The following is a 17,065-nucleotide window of genomic DNA, read 5'->3' on the forward strand; positions in this document are numbered from 1 at the left end:
CCTTGTAATCTCCTTCAGATCTCCACTTGTACAATAACCTTACCCCCCCCCCCTTTGTTCCTGTGTTTATACCTGTCCCTTGCCTGGTTCCGCGCGACTTGGCATTGCTATAGTCAGCTCCGTTGATCTGTGTTTTGCCCTGTCGTCGTTGGCGTCACTCATTCTGCGTTTCCCTCCTTGAACAGGCAGCTCTGAGAGCGCTCCCCAGTCATCGATATACCGCGCACATCAGGACCATTTAGTTTTAAATCATAATTAATCCGACCCCCAAAGCGTGTGATTCGCAACTCGCGCCAACTTGACTTCCCCCATTGCGGAAAGTTCGAATAAGACCTATCCTTCATAAGGTTCAGGAAAACAGACGGAGAAGAGAGAGCGCGAGCAGCAGCAAGACTCTCTCTCATAAGGTTAAATAATTACGTGGGAGGCGCGACCCGCTAGAAGTGCCAAAAGCAAGCCCACCGGCCATTCCCCTCTCAGCGCGACAAATGGCAACCGAAATGCAATCCTTCTACACCCCGTCGACTTCGACTCATATTTCGTCGCATGCCCCAGCTGCCGTCGATGAGCTGATTAATAAATATTCCTCCACCATGTCCGTCTCAGCAACCTCTCCCTCAAGTCCGCTGGGGAATGCACGTCGCAACCTCCTCCAACGGGCCGCGGACTGCATCCGTCTGAAGTATTACCAGTATGAGGTTACGTTTGGCCTCTATGTCATGACGCCGGGCGAGAAGCTCGTGGCAAATTCCTTCGTGGTGGTCGTCCTGACTTTACTGTTTTGGGCTCTCCTCGTGTACTTCCCGGCCTTACTCTACCAGAAGCTGTCCCGTCTTGTATGGTTGTTGACTGGTCACAGCGGCGAGGAGATGGGAGCTGCTTTCGGGATTTTGGATACACACGTCAACTCAATTACACAATTTTCAGCCAAAAACCTACTGTCATGAAGAGTGGTCTGGGCTATATAATATGCGGTCCTTGCGCCCCCAGAATTCTTTTGACCAAATTTGTTTTGTCTCATCCTGTCATTTTGGTATTTACCTGGATATGGCGGTCAATCTTGAGATGGTATGCGCTGTTGCCCTGCTTTACTTGTGGGATGCCTTGGCTCACACCTAGACCCGCGACAGATCTGCCGATGTCGTTCGTTTCAATCTGGAGTTTTAATGGCGTTATTGGGATTTTATATTAACCCGATGACGAGACGAGATCGCTCGTCGCAATTCACGATTTGATGGAAAAGACTGTTTATAATGCGAGCACGAGCAGAACACATAACCGATAATGCGTCTTGAGGTTTCGGGGAACCTCGTCGTTGGAGTGACCCGCTCTATGGAAGCACGGATACCGCTATACAATATCCCATCGCCCAATGCCATGAATAGTGAAGTGGACGACGTACAAGGTGGAATTCGCTGTGTGACAAGTGGTTATCATTATAGGTCTAATAATGCTTAATGTCAAATACGAACTTACATGTTAATCTTTTCCCACTATAGTAGCGCAAGTAGGGTTTTTTTTTTCAACATGGGTGAGGCTCGATAAGACGATAACCAGCGGTCTCAGCCACGCTGGTGGCCGAAGAAGGGGTAAAAGTATGTAAAAACAATTAATTTAGTATGATGTCTTACACAGCCACTGGGTAACTAGTTAACTACTCAGCCTTGACGATTCATCATCCATGATCCTTCTGACTTAAATCCCGAGGCTGGTGGAAATGATCCAGCCTTGGGTGCAAGATGCTGACGAAGCTTTCTGCTCGATCCGCAACCCAAAAATAGTCTCGTCCACAAAAAGGCCAGCCTAACCCTTTTGAATCCACAGCAACAGTTTCTTCTTGGGCCTTTCATCGTCCTTCCTGTCGCTTTATTTGACAGTTTTAGCCCTTCGTTCATTTGTCTGGCAATATCTCCAGTTCAACCATTAATCTTTGTCCTAGCCTCCCCACGTTGTGCGTGGCGTCCTTCATTCCTCCGGTTCAGGTCCCCGCAACCTTAGGGGTTGTTTATCACGGGTGCCTGAAACTCCTTTAAAACTGCTCAACGGCCCCCCCATCCATCATCCAGAAGAGCAAAATACTCAGATATAACTCACTCAGGCGGTGAACGCTCCGTCAATTACATTTCAAGATAAATAACCCTCACCGACGCAGGAGGACTACAACCACCTCCTATCCCTTGCGGCAGTCCACCACCCACGGCTGACCCATCGAGATGGCCGCCCACGGCTACTACAACGGCGCGTACAATAGCCCTCCTGCCTACGACCAGGCCGTTCCTGCGACAGACCCGTACAACAAAATCTCACCGGCCCCGAGCCCAGTGAGCCACAACAACAACAGCAGCAGCAGTCCATATGACCATAATCCCGAACCCGATCATCACCTCCGGTACAGTCAACAATCGATAGGCTCGGAGAATGGGACGTACGTTGCTGGAGGAAGGTTAAATGAACAAGACCAATATGCGGAGAATATTCCTTTAAAGTCTCAATCCCCATACTCCAATGCTCCTCCGCCTCAGGGGTGGATGCAACAGCCGACTCAGTATCAACCTGGAACTGGAATGATGGACCCGCAAAGCCCTCGTGGCCGGAGGAGGAAAGGGTTTTTCAAAAAGAAGATTGCGATTGTGACGTATCTTCTTACGTTTGCCCAAATCATCGTCTTTATCGTGGAGTTGGTGAAAAGTGGTATGTAGAACACGCAGACTGTTCCTGTTATGGTTTTGTGCCTAACCCCCGATTAACAGGTCAACTCACTGGTACCCCGATCGAGATCAAGCCGTCGTTCAATCCGATGATTGGTCCTTCCCCGTACATCCAGATCCACATGGGTGCTCGCTTCACCCCGTGTATGAAGAATGTTCCTGGTGTGCAAAATAGCGATGCCACCCTTAGCTTCCCTTGTCCGAACGCTACGACGACGGCCTCAGAATGCACGCTATCCGAACTATGTGGTTTCAACGGAGTGCCAAACCCCCATGCCGGTGGGTCTCTCGACGACCGTCCGGAACCCAACCAGTGGTTCCGATTCATTATTCCGATGTTCCTACACAGTGGCTTCATCCATATTGGGTTTAACCTGATTGTACAGCTGACGATGGGAGCCGATATGGAGCGCATGATTGGATGGTGGCGGTACACTATCGTCTACTTATCTAGCGGTATCTGGGGGTTTGTTCTCGGAGGAAACTATGCGGGGCAAGGAGAGGCGTCGTGCGGCTGTTCAGGCGCACTTTTTGGAATCCTCGCACTCTTTGTCTTGGATCTTCTCTATAGCTGGAACGAACGTCAGTCGCCCTGGGTTGAGTTCATTATCATGATCCTCGGCATCGTTGTATCCTTTGTCCTTGGTCTTCTCCCCGGGTTGGATAACTTTTCCCACCTTGGAGGATTCACCATGGGTCTTGCTCTTGGTCTCTGTCTGATGAGGTCTCCAAACGCACTGCGTGAGCGAATTGGGCTTGCGCGCAGCCCGTATGTTGCTATGAGTGGTGGCATTGGTACCGAAGCGCAAAACGCCAACCTCATGAACGCCAAGGCGACAGAGCCCCCAGGGAGATTCAACCCCAAGGCCTTCTTCAGCGGCCGAAAGCCGCTTTGGTGGGCTTGGTGGTTAGTCAGACTTGGCGCTTTGGTTGCTGTCCTTGTTGGATTCATTCTTCTTATTGTGAATTTTTACAAGTATCCCAGCTCAAACTGTTCCTGGTGCTACAGACTGAGCTGTCTGGTGAGTTTTCTCGCTCTTCAAGTTTATGGGCATTGCTAATTCTCATAGCCGGTCAATGGCTGGTGTGACCAGGATAATCTGACTACGACCAACAACACCTCCAGTAACTAAGCTTTCTTTCTTCTCGACTGTTTTATACCTGCCTATATCACTGTTTCTATGCTTATCTTCTCATCTATGTGACCGGTTCCGGTACTACATATTGCATGGCCATATTTTTACACTATCTAGCGGCGTTCAGAGGAATCGTGTGTCTTGGTCCTCTGCTGGGTGGCACCCGTTTATATCTTTTACCTGTTGAGACAAAAGACAGTTCCAAAATTCACTTGGAATGAACGTGTTTATGAATATTTTGACACCGTTTATTAATTATTTTGTATTAACTATCCCCAAAATCCTGTAAGTGTAATCCATCAGCCATAGTAGCCGAAGATCTAAATATATCCGCACGTGACCGTACCCAGCCTCGTGGCTATGCGTACGTAATGACCTTACGCTGCTTGTAACTACCTACTTACTTACTTTCGAGTATCACTGTGATCTCACGACGGACCAGCTAATCCAGCTTATCCTCCGTTGCTCTTCCTTTCCTCTGTTCCTAGCATCGTTTCTTCTTTTGTTCTAATCTCTCCTGTCTTTCCTATTTACCATTTCTCCCTCACTCGCGAATACAACCATCTTTTAGCGGCATTCACCCATCCTTCCCCCGGTCTGCCATTGCGATTTCTCCCGGCACAGCTGCCATCTCCTACCGTGTTATAATCACCATGATTTCCGCCTTGATTTGAATCCGATCACCTTGTATAATTCTGTAGCCAGTTACCTGCTATACCGTATCGACTTCACAGCCAGATTTTGGGCTCGCGATGGCTACGTTGGCTGTTTCTCCCCCCTCGTCTCCGAGCTGGCCTAAGCGCCGGCCCAGGGCATGGGCTCTGCGGTGCGAACGGTACTGCTGTATGGTGGCGTCTTATTTTCCACTGGCGTTTGTGTACAGCTTGACGACCTGGGCAGTTTACGTTGAGGCCAGCATCGGGTTTCAGCCTTCAGAGACTTGCTGGGTTGGTACGTTCTCTTGAGCCTTGAGTTTAGGCTTGGAGGTGATACTATGACGGAATGAAATGGAATGCTAATATGTCTATCATATGTTTTACAGGCCTACCAAGCTCAATCCTAGGGGTCGTTCTCTATCTCTGCCTGAATATATCGTATACTACCGCTGTTTTCACGGACCCGGGGTCGCCACTGGGTGGACGGGGGAACAGAAACGGTCAACACCAGTACAGCGCGCTGCCGATTACCGAGTTGCCAGAGTATACCTCATATACCGTGAATTCGACAGGCGGGTCGAGATTCTGCAAGAAATGCCAATCGCCTAAACCGGATCGGGCGCACCACTGCTCGACTTGTAAACGATGCGTGCTAAAGATGGATCACCACTGTCCTTGGCTGGCGACATGTGTTGGACTCTATAATTATAAAGCATTTTTACTGTTTCTGATATACACTTCCTTGTTTTGCTGGGTGGATTTCGCCGTCGCAGCGATCTGGATCTGGACAGAGGTTTTGAACGAGACGAGGTATATAGATGGTATCTTGCCTGTGAACGTGGTCCTGTTGTCTATTTTGGGGGGCATTATCGGATTGGTTTTGACTGGATTTACCGCCTGGCATATCAGCCTTGCCGTCCGTGGCATCACGACGATTGAGAGTCTAGAGAAAACACGCTATGTGTCCCCATTGCGGAAGGCGCTGGATCGCCACCGTTACGAGCATCTACTGGGCAGCGACCAGGAGGGACCTGGAGGCGGCGGTCAGGATAGTTTCAGTCGAAGACTCCAGAACTACGGTGGCCAGATCTTAGAAGCGCACGCTAATGCTATTCCTGGTGTCACCCGCCCAGAGGAAGGCGAAGAGCGCACATCTCCGGCGCCTTGGCCTACCCCAACGGCGCAGTCAACTCCCAGCCCTGGAATGGAGCAGTTCACACCAGCCCAACAAGCATTATCCCGATCATATGCGGAGCTAGAACGCCAACGCGAACACGACCGGTACCAGGATTACCTCGCCGAAGTCGACAACGAGAAAATGCCAAGCGCGTTCGATCTAGGCTGGCGACAGAACCTCCTACATTTATTTGGTGACCGCCCCTGGCTGTGGCTGGTCCCGATCTGCACAACCCCAGCTGACGGTTGGCACTGGGAACCAAGTTCTAAATTCCTCGAAGCCCGTGAACGGGTACGCCAGAGGCGAGAACAAGCACAGGCCGAGCAAATGCAACAAGATCGAGACCTATACCAACGCAACATGAACAACGCCCGCAGTTGGCTCGGTTCAGAGCTTCCACAGGGCTGGACACCCGACCAGCCATTGGGCGGACTGCACGACCCCGAGCGACCAGCGACAGGCGTCTCAATGAAGACTCTGGCCCCGAGGTCCCCGCGGCCGCGACCGGGGGATAGCGATTATGGGGAAGATTTTGAAGAGGGCCAGAATTTGTCCTTGGGTTCTGGGCCAGAAAATAAGGCCGCAACGAATGGTAATGAGGATGACTGGCGTGATTGGGATTAGGGGCATTGATTGCATTGTTGCTAGGTGTTGGCCGGTACATTTTGTATAGTTAATGGGCGTTATCTGGAAGGTGTTCTTCTAGCTAATGCATCCAATTTTAAATCATGTAGAATATCTTTGAAGCTGCACTGTAATTGACTGTTTTCTACGACCGCGGAAGTTGTTAGTGTAAGCATCGGAGCATCACACGCGATATATTATTATTTATTCCCTTGGAAATATGGGCGATATAACATGGGCACCTACTATGATATATATTAAATATCTTTTATTCTAAGTTTCCTTTGCTCTCCTTTCACAAAGAGTGACGGCGACGCCAAAAGAGTGCTATACTTCGGATTCATGGTGGTGCCTGACTTTCAAGGCAGCAACATGAGATCCGATCCCGCCAAGTTGCATCATTCCATCATCCCATCATCCCATCTCTCCTCCTCCTCCTCCACCACCACCCCAGCTTCTTCTGTGTACGACTATTGAGCTATCCTAGCTGGTCTCGGAACTGCCATTGAGCTATATATATTGCATTGTTCCTAATCTATCATACTCGAATACCGATAGGGACACAACGTGAACGAAATAACCCCCTCATTTCGCCTCCCCTGTTACCCGACAACCCCAACATTCAAGAAACTACACAACACAGAAAGAAGGGGAGAAAAAAAAAAATGTCACGATCTGTCCGCCGTTTAATGAAAGAAGCCTCCGAGCTCTCAAACTCCCCGTCTCCGCACTTCCACGCGCAACCCGTCTCGGAATCCAACCTGTATGATTGGCACTTTACCCTGGCTGGGCCCCCCGCGCCATCTCCGTACGCTGGTGGAATCTACCACGGCCGTATTGTGCTCCCATCAACTTATCCTCTTCGCCCGCCGTCGTTCCGCTTCCTCACCCCGTCCGGCCGCTTTGAAGTCAACCGCGAGATCTGCCTCAGTATCTCGGGCCACCACGAGGAGACGTGGCAGCCCGCGTGGGGGATTCGCACCGCGCTCCTGGCGATCCGCAGCTTCATGGATGGCGATGTCAAGGGGCAGGTTGGCGGGCTGGAAGTGTCGGATGAGATTCGCATCGAGCATGCGAGGATGAGTCGGGAGTGGCGGTGTGATGTTTGTGAGGGGGGGGGGAAGTCCAACGAGCAGGTTCTGAGCGAATGGAGGGAGGTTTGTCGTGGAAAGGGGGTGGATATTGAGAAAGAGGATGAGACGGAGCGTGTTCCGGAGGGATTATTGGGGCTTTTGCTTCCGCGGTCCAACTCTTCCACTTTGGCTTCGTCTCCACCGTCGGAGTCGGAATCTGTGTCTGCAGCGCCTGCAGATTTGACCGGAGAGGGGGACAAACGTGGCGAACAGAGTTCCTCAATTGCCCCTGCAGATGCGGATGGGGATGGGGATGGGGATCGGGATGGGGATCGGGGCTCCGCTGCGCCCTTGCTACCCCGTCCGATACAACCGCCAGTTTCGCGTCCCCCACAACCACGGATACAAAATGTACCGCGACTTACACCAACACCGGCCACGGCTCCTGTGGCCTCGCAGGATAGTCCATGGCTGGACCGGGCGATTTTCGGCGTGCTGGTCGCGTTGATTCTGATGATTCTGCGCCGGGTCGTGAATGTGGAGGATTGAGCTAACTGACGGATTACGACTTAGATCTTGACTGATACTTGGGTTGGATGATCGTTTTGGCGTTATATGAGGTAGGTAGCGGGCGTTATTCTATTCCGCGAGATTTCTTCAACAATTAGAATTCTACAATTGCATTATGGTCCGCAAAGGACAAACGCGATCCCTTTATGACATTCCTAATTATACCGCATAAACCATGGACCCATCCATCCCCTAAATTTTCCCAAACAACGCCCCCCCCCCTTTACCCATACCATATCTATATACATCCATATACCATCACATAACATAACTAACATAACTAACATAACTCAAGCCCTAACCTAACATACCCCTAAACAAACCGATGCCCGCCACTCCCCTGCGGAATCGGACACTCCTCCCTCGAATCCAAGACATCCACCTCGCGCATCTCGGACGTCTCATCACTCATCCGCTTCAGGTTCTGCCGGGATGGGCTGCTCTCATGGCGATGCGGCTTCGACACCGACGAGGTCATCGCCCCGGATTTCCCGCGCTGCCTGCTGGACCAGAGCCGGTTGATCGAGGATCCAAAGTGCTTGGGCCAGTAGCGGTCCAGGAACGCGGGGAGGAGAAGGAGACAGGCGCAGATGATTCCGGTGTTGGCTTCGATGACTCTGTGGAAAATTTAGTTTGCAAAATTTTTCTTCTTTTTTTTTTTTTTTTTTTCTGGGGGGGGGGGGGGGGGGTAAATGAGGAGGACACGTACGCCCATCGAGCTATCAGGGATATGTTCCAGGTTGCGTCCGTGCTGTCTGTGAGGACGTGGGTCATTCCTAGGCGGATGAGACTTGCGATGCAGGCGCTGTGATGGGGATGATGGATATTATTATTAGCTTTACTTGGTTCTGGTTCTGGTTTTTTGGATTGATGGAAGGAGGTGGAAAGCAAGGGAAATGAAGGGGGGAGGGAGGTACAAGCTTCCAAGGCCGAATACGGCTGCCAGGCGCAGTTTCCGGCGTGTAGTCATGTTCAAATCCCACAGGGAACGAATGGGTAAGATGAGAACGTAGAGATCCGTGACTGAGCTTAGAGCGCCCGAGAGATAGGGCAGGATCTTCGGGTTCCAGCAGCGGCCTGGCGAAGCTGCATTCCACGCATGGCTGACGGGGGCGCAGGAGAAGATGGTGAGGAAGAGGATGGTGATGTGGGTTATTGCGACGAAGACGATGCCAAAGGTGATGAGGTATTTGATTTTGTGCTGAGGGTGGAAGATGCGGTAGTAGAAGAAGAGGAAAGTGAGTTTGACGGTGGCTGTGAGGGTGAGATAGATGTATTGCGCGATAGTGAAGTACTGCGTCTGTTAGATTTCTTTATATATATATAGTTTAGGTATGCTGTGGTTTACCTTGAGAGCTGTTGAGAGCCAGACAATCGGCACATCCCACATATGGCGTCCAATCCCTCTCGAGTAACCTGAATAGTCAGTGAGGCCCTACAGTACTAGATGGCTAAAGAACGGACGAACATGTAATCATTAATCCAGAGAAAGCGGCGGTTAAACACTGGCAATGTAAGTAGCGGATTTGAATATAGTTCGGGGTCCGGAAAGCATACAAATGACGCTATACAAAAGACTATACTCAGTTAGATATCTCCAATCCAATTATATATACTAGTTAATAGATTTAGGATGACCTACTATCGTCTATCCCCAAGGTGCTTCGAAGCACTCGTAAGCGGGTGAAAAGCCTCATGGCCACCGCAACCGTGACTACCGTTAAGAAAACCACATGAAGGGCAATATTTCCCGCCAACTGACTGGGAGGATTATCGAATTCAGGTTCAATCCCTGGAGGAGGAGGAAGAGAACCACCAGTAAACCACTGAGTTGCCATAATATATGGATGTAATGGATCCTTTGAGTGAAGAAACAAAGAAAACCCCGAGACAAAAGAATCCAAAAACATCCACAGGGGACGATTTCTTCTTTTTCTTCTTCTTCTTCTTCTTCCTTTTCTTCTTCTTCTTCTTCTTCTTCTTCTTCTTCTTATATTCTTTGATTTCTTATACATTCTTCGCCCCCAAAGTTGACGTTCCACAACCTGAGGCAGTGAGGCTGTCAGCATTGTCGACGGGATTTTTCCCCCTCATCAACAGCAGAACAACCAAACTCTCATTCCATCTCCTTTTCAACTTCTCTACACGCTACTTCTATCATCATGATGATCCAGATATCCCTCAGTCCGTGGACTGCTACCTTGCTCGCAATTCTCGCTGTATGATCCCCGCGATGGAAGTACAGATCGAAAGTTGATGAGTGTTTAGTATCCCATTATTAGAATTATCCACAATCTTTATTTCCATCCACTATCACGGATTCCAGGACCTCGTTCATGGGCTGCATCGCGACTCCCATTCATCGGGGCCCTGATTAGAGGAACTATCGTCCATGACTTTCAGCGTCTACATGCGGAATACGGTCCCGTCGTTCGCATAGCGCCGAACGAGGTGACTTTTGCCGCCGCAGATGCCTGGACGGACATCTTCCAGACTCGCCCGGATCAGCCGCAGTTCCTCAAAGATCCCCTCTGGTGGGCTCGACAACCTGGCCACCCGGATTCCTTGCTCAGCGCCATTAACCCGGATAAACACGCGCATATGCGTCGTCTCCTCAGTCCAGGGTTTACTCCGCGTGCTCTCCGTGCGCAGGAGCCCTTTGTACAGAAGTATGTGAATTTACTGGTGGAACGTCTCCAGGATCTCGCCAAAGACACCGGGGTGGGGAGTGCTGAGGTCGATATGACACCCTGGTTTAACTATACCACCTTCGATATCTTTGGCGATCTTGGATTCGGCGAATCCTTTGACTGTCTTCAACACTCGAGGTACCATCCGTGGATTGCAATTCTGTTCAACAGTGTCAAGGCAGCGTCCTTCGTCATATCGGCCCGGTTCTATCCTCTTATCCAGTTTGTGCTTCTCAAGTGTATCCCACCTTCTCTGAGAAAGGTGCAGCGTGACCACTTTCAGCAGATCGTCGACAAGGTCCAGCGCCGGCTGAGCTGGGAGTTACAGCGGCCGGATTTCATGTCCCATCTCATAGACAAGAATGGAGAGCTTGCTCTGCCTATCGGTGAGTTGAACGCGACCTTCATGATCTTGACGACAGCTGGCAGTGAGACGACCGCAACAGCCTTGACCGGCACGCTCAACTACTTGGCCAATGAGCGTCCCGCCTTGGCCCAGCTAGAGGAGGAGATTCGAGGTGCGTTCAAAAGCTTCGAAAGCATCACGCTTGACGCTGTCCGTAATCTACCATTCCTGAATGCCGTCATCCACGAGGGTCTGCGACTTTGTCCTCCCGTGCCCTGGATGCTGCCACGCCTCGTACCGGAGGGGGGGAGCATGGTATGTGGAACGTGGCTTCCAGGTGGGGTAAGTGGTCTTGTTAAGTGCCTATTAGCAATCCATTTCCATTTCATCTCTTTATGCAATCTAACCAACGGGCATAAAAATTAGACCCCGGTCTCGATTCAAGCATACGCTCTCAATCGCGACCCCAACCTCTTCTACAAGTCCAGCTCCTTCCTCCCCGAACGATGGCTCCCCCGCGCAGCGTCGGACCCCACTTCACCCTTCTTCCACGACGAGCGCCGTGCTGTGCAACCCTTCAGCGTCGGACCCCGCGCTTGTCTAGGGCAGCACCTGGCATGGGCCGAAATGCGGCTGATCCTGGCCAAGCTGATCTGGACGTTCGACATGGCCTCGATCGAGGGCAAGCGGGTGCGGTGGGAGGACATGCGCACGTATCTATTGGTGGACAGGAAGCCAGTCAACGTGCGCATCACGCTACGCGAGGGCGCTGGGGTGTGAAGCCCATGTACATCCATACATCCCTTGATCCGCCGCAGCAGATTTCTCATACTCTGGTCCCGGAGACCGGTCCTTGCATTCTGTAATATGATATTATCCCGATCAATGATCGTCGTGGAACGAGTCACGCCGCAACGTGATCATGGCCCATGTTATCAGCCGATTTTGTCTAAGCCTCCGGGAGGATGTTTGTCTCCGCTTGCTTAAGACACTAAAATCTGACCCACAGAGGTGAAGCTCGGAAAGAACCGATCAGTCGACCTAGTGGGCGCTAATAATGTTAATGATCCTGGAATGTATCTCTGTATCTCTGTAATTCTGTTGGTACAGCCTCGCAACCCCCATGCATACCGCATCCTCCCTGCCTTCCCATTTCCCCTCCTTTTCCCGCCCACCGTACGCTTGAAATTCCCATTAGCATATTCTGACTGCATAAGTGCTTATTCTTCTTTCACATCAGTCACAGTGTAAATCCTGCTTGACCTTCTCCTCCACCTACTAGCACCTAGTAGTTAGTTAACTTGGATTACAAACACGTCAAGCCTGTAACTATGTAGTATGTACCATGAGGCCAGCCAGCCCTCCCTGTTGAAAAGAAGGCAATCTGACTGATGTCTTACTTGGTCATTCTCTGAGGGACTGCCTTACGCGGGGATGTCGTCTCTCTACTCCGTACTACCTAGGTATACCTCCTACGCAGGTAGTTAGTAGACTATCCAGTAAATAATTACATTACTGCAGCTGTAGCTAGATGTAATTGCTGGATTAACCTGGTTGGTTGTTTGCTGCTATTGTGTAATTTAGAGTCGACGAGAATCACTGATTGGTTTGGTTAACTAGGTCAAGTACGGTTTTCGTTTCGTTTCTTTACTTTAAATAGAAATTGCAAGCCAGCTAGCTCTACATGCTAGGTAGCTAACTAGTATATAGTTAGTATAGGATAGTTAGTATAGTAAGAGTTTATGGCGGTACCCATGTATACAGATACAGCTACTAGAGCACTAAGTAAGTCCTATGTATCATTACTATACAGATGTACAGATATAAGATTTATTCTCTCTCTCTCTCTCTCTCTCTCTCTCTCTCTCCTCCTGCTGCTGCTTCCATGTTTCCTTTGGATGCAAAAAAAAAAAAAAAATCCCCAAACCAAAATGCTGCCCTTGTCTTACACATCCGCTCTGCCTGTCCTCGGCGCGGCTCTCCTCGTTTCCTACCTCGCCGTTATTCTGTACCGACTGTATTGCTCGCCTCTGGCGAAGTTCCCCGGCTCGAGGCTCGCTGCTGCGACGGGGTGGTATGAGTTTTATTTCGATTACTGGAAGAATGGCCGGTATGTGTTTGAGATTGAGCGGATGCATCAAGTCTACGGTGGGTTTTTTTTTTTTTTTTTTTTTTTTTTCCCTCTTGTGTGTGTTGTTGGCTGTTGCGGGATTTAGGTGGTGTCTGTCTGTCGCTAAAGCTGGACATGGGATACATATATATATATATATGTATATATATGTATAGGTCCGATAATCCGAATCAATCCTGAGGAATTATCCATCCACGACCCCGATTTCTATAATGAGGTCTACGTTACCGAGAGTAAGCGGAGAACCAGCCACTACGATGTCTTTTGCAAGGGGATTGATTTTGACGGTACGGTGAATCTATATGTAATTCTGAAAAAAAAGAAATGTCGGCGGCAAGTTAAAAACTGAAAAAACAGGATCGCATCTCCTCACGGTCGATCACAACCTCCACCGCAAACGACGAAAGCCTCTCGAGCCGTTTTTCTCGCGCATGGGCGTGCAGAAACTCCAGCCCATGCTTGCGCAGGTGGCCTGGAAGTTTGAGCAGCGGTTACGTGCGCTCGAGGGCCAGAGTGTTGTCATTCGGTTGGATCATGCCTGCGCGGCGTTTTCGGGGGATATTATTGCAAAGATTTGTCTGGACAACGTGGGGGACGGGGATCGTTTCCTGGATCATCCTGAGTTTGCCCCGGATTGGTGAGTTTGGTTTAATTTAGAGGGGGGGGGTGTGGTCACTCATCGTGTTGCTAGGTATAACCTGATCTATACGCTGGTGCGGTCGATTCCGTTGTTTACGGGGCTCCCTTGGATTGTGCGGTAGGTTACCATTGTTACGGCGTGGTGGTTGAAACAGCGCTGAAGACTTGAGTTAGGGTTGTGAGCTACGTTCCCGACTCGTTTCTACTGTGGGCATTTCCGCGTGGTCAGGTCTTCAACGAATTCAAAAGAGTAAGCGGAGGAACGGCCATTTTTTTTTTTTTTTTTCGTGGCTTGCGGACTCACGTTGACTAGGTCGCTCGAGAGAATATTGATAGAATAATGAGCAACAAACCTGCGGCGGAGAAGGAATCAACCGACACATCGAGCTCTCTCTTCCACCATGTTGCTAACAGCGACATGCCCGAGTCGGAGCGGTCCCCAGAACGCCTTGCCAAAGAAGCGCAAACTCTCCTAGGTGGTGGAACAGCGAGTACGGCCAGGACCATTGGATTTGCATCATTCTACATTCTCTCTTGCCCCGAGATTCGCGCTCGATTGCAAGCCGAGCTGAAAGATACCATGGCCGACTGGCCCGAACGCGTTCCAACCTGGGCAGATCTCGAGAAACTTTCCTTCTTGCAGGCCATTATCAAGGAGTCTCTCCGGTATGTTCTCCCATCCCACTGGAAGAGATAAATGGCTGATTGCCAAAGCTTGAGCTACGGCGTTATGCACCGTTTACCGCGCATATCGCCCGACGTGCCCATCCAGTACAAAGATTATACCATTCCTCCAGGAGTATGTCCTCAGTACCCATGTTCGTTTCAGGTTTTAATTGTTTTTTCTTCTAGATCCCTGTGGGAATGTCAGCATACCTTATGCACTCTGACCCAGCCGTGTATCCCGAGCCCGATAGGTTTATCCCAGAGCGTTGGTTGGGAGAAATTGACCCAGCTATGCATCGAAATTACGTACCGTTCTGTCGGGGATCCAGGAATTGCCTGGGAATGAAGTATGTCCCGACACCTGTAGCATGCATCGTATCCCGCACTGACAAATATGCAAAACAGCCTAGCAATGGCAGAATTGAGCCTCAGCCTGGCTGTGCTCCACCGTCCGAACGGACCAAAACTCCAGCTCTTTGAAACCGATGAAAGCGACGTGAAGCACGTGCATGATTTTCTGATCCCCCTTCCCAAAATCAACAGCAAAGGAGTCCGAGTTTTGATTCAATAATCTAAATAGACCCGCCCATTTTATAGCCATGATACATAGGCCTCCTGCAATAGAAATGAAAATCTAAACCAACCCGTGCGTACGGATTGTACGCACTTGCATGAATCCCACATTCTGGTACGCGAAGACTCCTAACTGCCAGGGCTGCGAGGGGCCTGGCAGCTGCAGAGCTGGCTAGTTGTAACTTCCCCCCCCCCCCAACAATATTCGACAAGCTTTGAGGAGAAAAGTCACTGAACAAATCACTACTCAGCTCGGGGACCTTTCGGCCAGGTTCACCATGTTCTAGCTTGCGAAAGGTGGCGAATGGACGGATTAAAATCCCTGGCTCTTAAAACTGCCCTCGTGAAATGATATACGGGCCCGTTCTTTCTCGCCCTTCCTCCCGGTCAACAAGGAGTAGTAGTGCTGACTCGCGACCTGCAGGCTCAGACTTAGTTCACCTGTGGCCATGATTGTGGATCACCCATTAGAACACATGATTTCGCATTGGATTCATGGACAGGCATGTAAGCAATCCCGTTGGTCCGGCGATTGATGTAGTTGGTTCAGGCGTGCCGCCGTCCATGGCCGAATTGCTGTGTTCGCGACGGAGAGTTGATCTGACTCCTCCCTGTTTCATCGGGTTGCGCATTGGGCGGCTCTTGGTCAGCTTTGCTCTGGTCAAGTTATTCCCGTGTCCTTTGTCTTATCATCAGGCGAGATCTCGGCATCGTAAGATGTCTTCGGTTCCTTCCCGAAGATTAGATTTGACAATATAAATGTTGTTCATACCGGGCTGGAAAATAAGCCTCCCCAGAACTATATTCCTGACATCTGCATGCACATCTAATCTTATTATTCTAGACAGACTTGATTACCTGCTGGAATATGGAGTACAGATACTCGGAGTTGGTCGATCCGAGCGTGTACGAAACGCATAGCCTTGGCGGCGGTATTCCGCTTCGCACGCATAAAGACCCCCAGAAAGAAATCGACGGCACTCTGCGCGCTCAGAAAGACTGGGTTCGATATGTCCATCCGTTGGTTGGCTATAAAGGGGGGTTGGGCGATAGCCTCAGCTTCGTTAGTGCCACCGTTCCAGAATGTCTTCCCGAACGCCTCGAAATCATCTCGTATGCTAACGAGTTTGCGTTTCTGTATGATGGTGAGTTTCAACCAGACCGTTCCATGATCTCCAAGGTCACTCATTTGTTCTAGATGAGATGGAGAAGCTCATTGATTTCGACAAGGTGCGTAGAGAAGCCTAGTCAAGGGCTCAACAGCTAAGGATAAACAGGACATGCACGGAAGGGATCAGTTAGTCGATTCCTTCAGTAAAGGAGCAGCTAACCCGCATCTCGACTCTGTAGCCGGCAACGCGGACAAACTTCAAGCCCAGGTTATCAAAGAGATGATGGCTATTGACTCCGATCGAGCAATCACCACGATGAAGGCATGGGTCAAGTTCCTGCAGCTTGCATCGCGCTCGCGATCACAGCCGCAGCATACGCTAGAAGAATACTTGCCTGGCCGAATAATCGATGCCGGTGAATTGTACGTCTGGTCTAATCCAGCCCGCCCAGTGTTTTTTTTTTTTTTTTTTTTTTTTTTTTTGACTAACCCAACACCAGAATCTGGTATGGAACGTTGACGTTTGGCATGGCGCTTACCATCCCCGACGACGAACTGGAGCTCTGTATGGAGTTGGCTCGGCCTGGATATGCAGCCATCAGCCTAACAAATGACCTGTACTCGTGGAATAAAGAACAGGAGGAAGCCAAGCGTTCTGGACTGGACTACGTGTATAATGCGATCTGGGTCATCATGAAGGAACGGTCCATTAACGAGGAGGAGGCTAAAGCGGTCTGTGCAGCAGAGATCCGAGACTATATTGAACAGTACTGTCAGATTGTGGAGGAAGTCCAGGGGTGTGACTGGCTTTCCCAAGACCTCAGAACATACGTGGAGGCTGTCAAGGCCAGCCACATTGGAAACCTGGTGTGGAGCATCTACTGCCCACGGTATCATGACCTTTGACAGGGGGGTTTTTTTTTTCATTTCTTTTTTCCTGGTGTAGTTAGAAACGGGATAAGGTC

The 17,065-nt window shown here is 50.2% G+C and overlaps 7 protein-coding genes across 7 annotated transcripts; 6 read left to right on the top strand and 1 right to left on the bottom strand.

Annotated features, from left to right (window-relative positions):
• Positions 1 to 488: 488 nt before the first annotated feature.
• P175DRAFT_0446264 (serine palmitoyltransferase small subunit family protein) lies at positions 489 to 947 on the top strand (the record flags this gene model as incomplete). Its single annotated transcript, XM_040894334.1, has 1 exon — positions 489 to 947. One exon carries the CDS (start codon positions 489 to 491, stop codon positions 945 to 947), a length of 459 nt encoding a protein of 152 aa, XP_040748670.1.
• Positions 948 to 1,718: 771 nt separating this feature from the next.
• P175DRAFT_0519325 (uncharacterized protein) lies at positions 1,719 to 6,535 on the top strand. The gene is made up of 6 exons (XM_040899098.1): positions 1,719 to 2,691; positions 2,751 to 3,730; positions 3,974 to 3,978; positions 4,550 to 4,611; positions 4,645 to 4,692; positions 4,887 to 6,535. Exons 1-6 carry the CDS (start codon positions 2,214 to 2,216, stop codon positions 6,299 to 6,301), a joined length of 2,988 nt encoding a protein of 995 aa, XP_040748671.1. The 5' UTR covers positions 1,719 to 2,213; the 3' UTR covers positions 6,302 to 6,535.
• A 431-nt stretch (positions 6,536 to 6,966) lies between these two features.
• P175DRAFT_0526743 (ubiquitin-conjugating enzyme E2) lies at positions 6,967 to 7,923 on the top strand (the record flags this gene model as incomplete). Its single annotated transcript, XM_040899484.1, has 1 exon — positions 6,967 to 7,923. The coding sequence occupies one exon, from the start codon at positions 6,967 to 6,969 to the stop codon at positions 7,921 to 7,923; it is 957 nt and encodes a 318-aa protein (XP_040748672.1).
• Positions 7,924 to 8,257: 334 nt separating this feature from the next.
• P175DRAFT_0536098 (uncharacterized protein) lies at positions 8,258 to 9,782 on the bottom strand (the record flags this gene model as incomplete). The annotated part of the gene is made up of 7 exons (XM_040900289.1): positions 8,258 to 8,561; positions 8,654 to 8,749; positions 8,862 to 9,238; positions 9,293 to 9,360; positions 9,413 to 9,449; positions 9,502 to 9,521; positions 9,587 to 9,782. 7 exons carry the CDS (start codon positions 9,780 to 9,782, stop codon positions 8,258 to 8,260), a joined length of 1,098 nt encoding a protein of 365 aa, XP_040748673.1.
• A 327-nt stretch (positions 9,783 to 10,109) lies between these two features.
• P175DRAFT_0446593 (cytochrome P450) lies at positions 10,110 to 11,760 on the top strand (the record flags this gene model as incomplete). The annotated part of the gene is made up of 3 exons (XM_040894353.1): positions 10,110 to 10,163; positions 10,213 to 11,322; positions 11,407 to 11,760. The coding sequence occupies 3 exons, from the start codon at positions 10,110 to 10,112 to the stop codon at positions 11,758 to 11,760; spliced, it is 1,518 nt and encodes a 505-aa protein (XP_040748674.1).
• Positions 11,761 to 13,282: 1,522 nt separating this feature from the next.
• P175DRAFT_0505047 (cytochrome P450) lies at positions 13,283 to 15,063 on the top strand. The gene is made up of 7 exons (XM_040898012.1): positions 13,283 to 13,748; positions 13,803 to 13,868; positions 13,925 to 14,000; positions 14,064 to 14,416; positions 14,465 to 14,549; positions 14,603 to 14,763; positions 14,822 to 15,063. The coding sequence occupies exons 1-7, from the start codon at positions 13,543 to 13,545 to the stop codon at positions 14,985 to 14,987; spliced, it is 1,113 nt and encodes a 370-aa protein (XP_040748675.1). The 5' UTR covers positions 13,283 to 13,542; the 3' UTR covers positions 14,988 to 15,063.
• A 794-nt stretch (positions 15,064 to 15,857) lies between these two features.
• On the top strand, positions 15,858 to 17,006 carry P175DRAFT_0496447 (terpene synthase family protein; the record flags this gene model as incomplete). The annotated part of the gene is made up of 4 exons (XM_040896122.1): positions 15,858 to 16,134; positions 16,188 to 16,219; positions 16,267 to 16,523; positions 16,601 to 17,006. 4 exons carry the CDS (start codon positions 15,858 to 15,860, stop codon positions 17,004 to 17,006), a joined length of 972 nt encoding a protein of 323 aa, XP_040748676.1.
• Positions 17,007 to 17,065: the final 59 nt, after the last annotated feature.

This window comes from Aspergillus ochraceoroseus (genome assembly GCF_002846915.1).
Source record: "Aspergillus ochraceoroseus IBT 24754 chromosome Unknown P175scaffold_11, whole genome shotgun sequence".
Lineage (NCBI taxonomy): Eukaryota > Fungi > Ascomycota > Eurotiomycetes > Eurotiales > Aspergillaceae > Aspergillus > Aspergillus ochraceoroseus.

What these genes read in the sequence shown, in the direction of transcription:
- P175DRAFT_0519325 (XM_040899098.1), top strand. Translation starts at nt 2,214, where the DNA reads ATGGCCGCCCACGGCTACTACAACGGCGCGTACAATAGCCCTCCTGCC. An exon ending in CGTGGAGTTGGTGAAAAGTG is followed by an intron (nt 2,692 to 2,750) that starts GTATGTAGAACA and finishes CCCGATTAACAG; the next exon opens with GTCAACTCACTGGTACCCCG. An exon ending in TCGCGATGGCTACGTTGGCT is followed by an intron (nt 4,612 to 4,644) that starts GTTTCTCCCCCC and finishes AGCTGGCCTAAG; the next exon opens with CGCCGGCCCAGGGCATGGGC.
- P175DRAFT_0505047 (XM_040898012.1), top strand. Translation starts at nt 13,543, where the DNA reads ATGGGCGTGCAGAAACTCCAGCCCATGCTTGCGCAGGTGGCCTGGAAG. An exon ending in GGGCTCCCTTGGATTGTGCG is followed by an intron (nt 13,869 to 13,924) that starts GTAGGTTACCAT and finishes GACTTGAGTTAG; the next exon opens with GGTTGTGAGCTACGTTCCCG. An exon ending in AGGAATTGCCTGGGAATGAA is followed by an intron (nt 14,764 to 14,821) that starts GTATGTCCCGAC and finishes TATGCAAAACAG; the next exon opens with CCTAGCAATGGCAGAATTGA.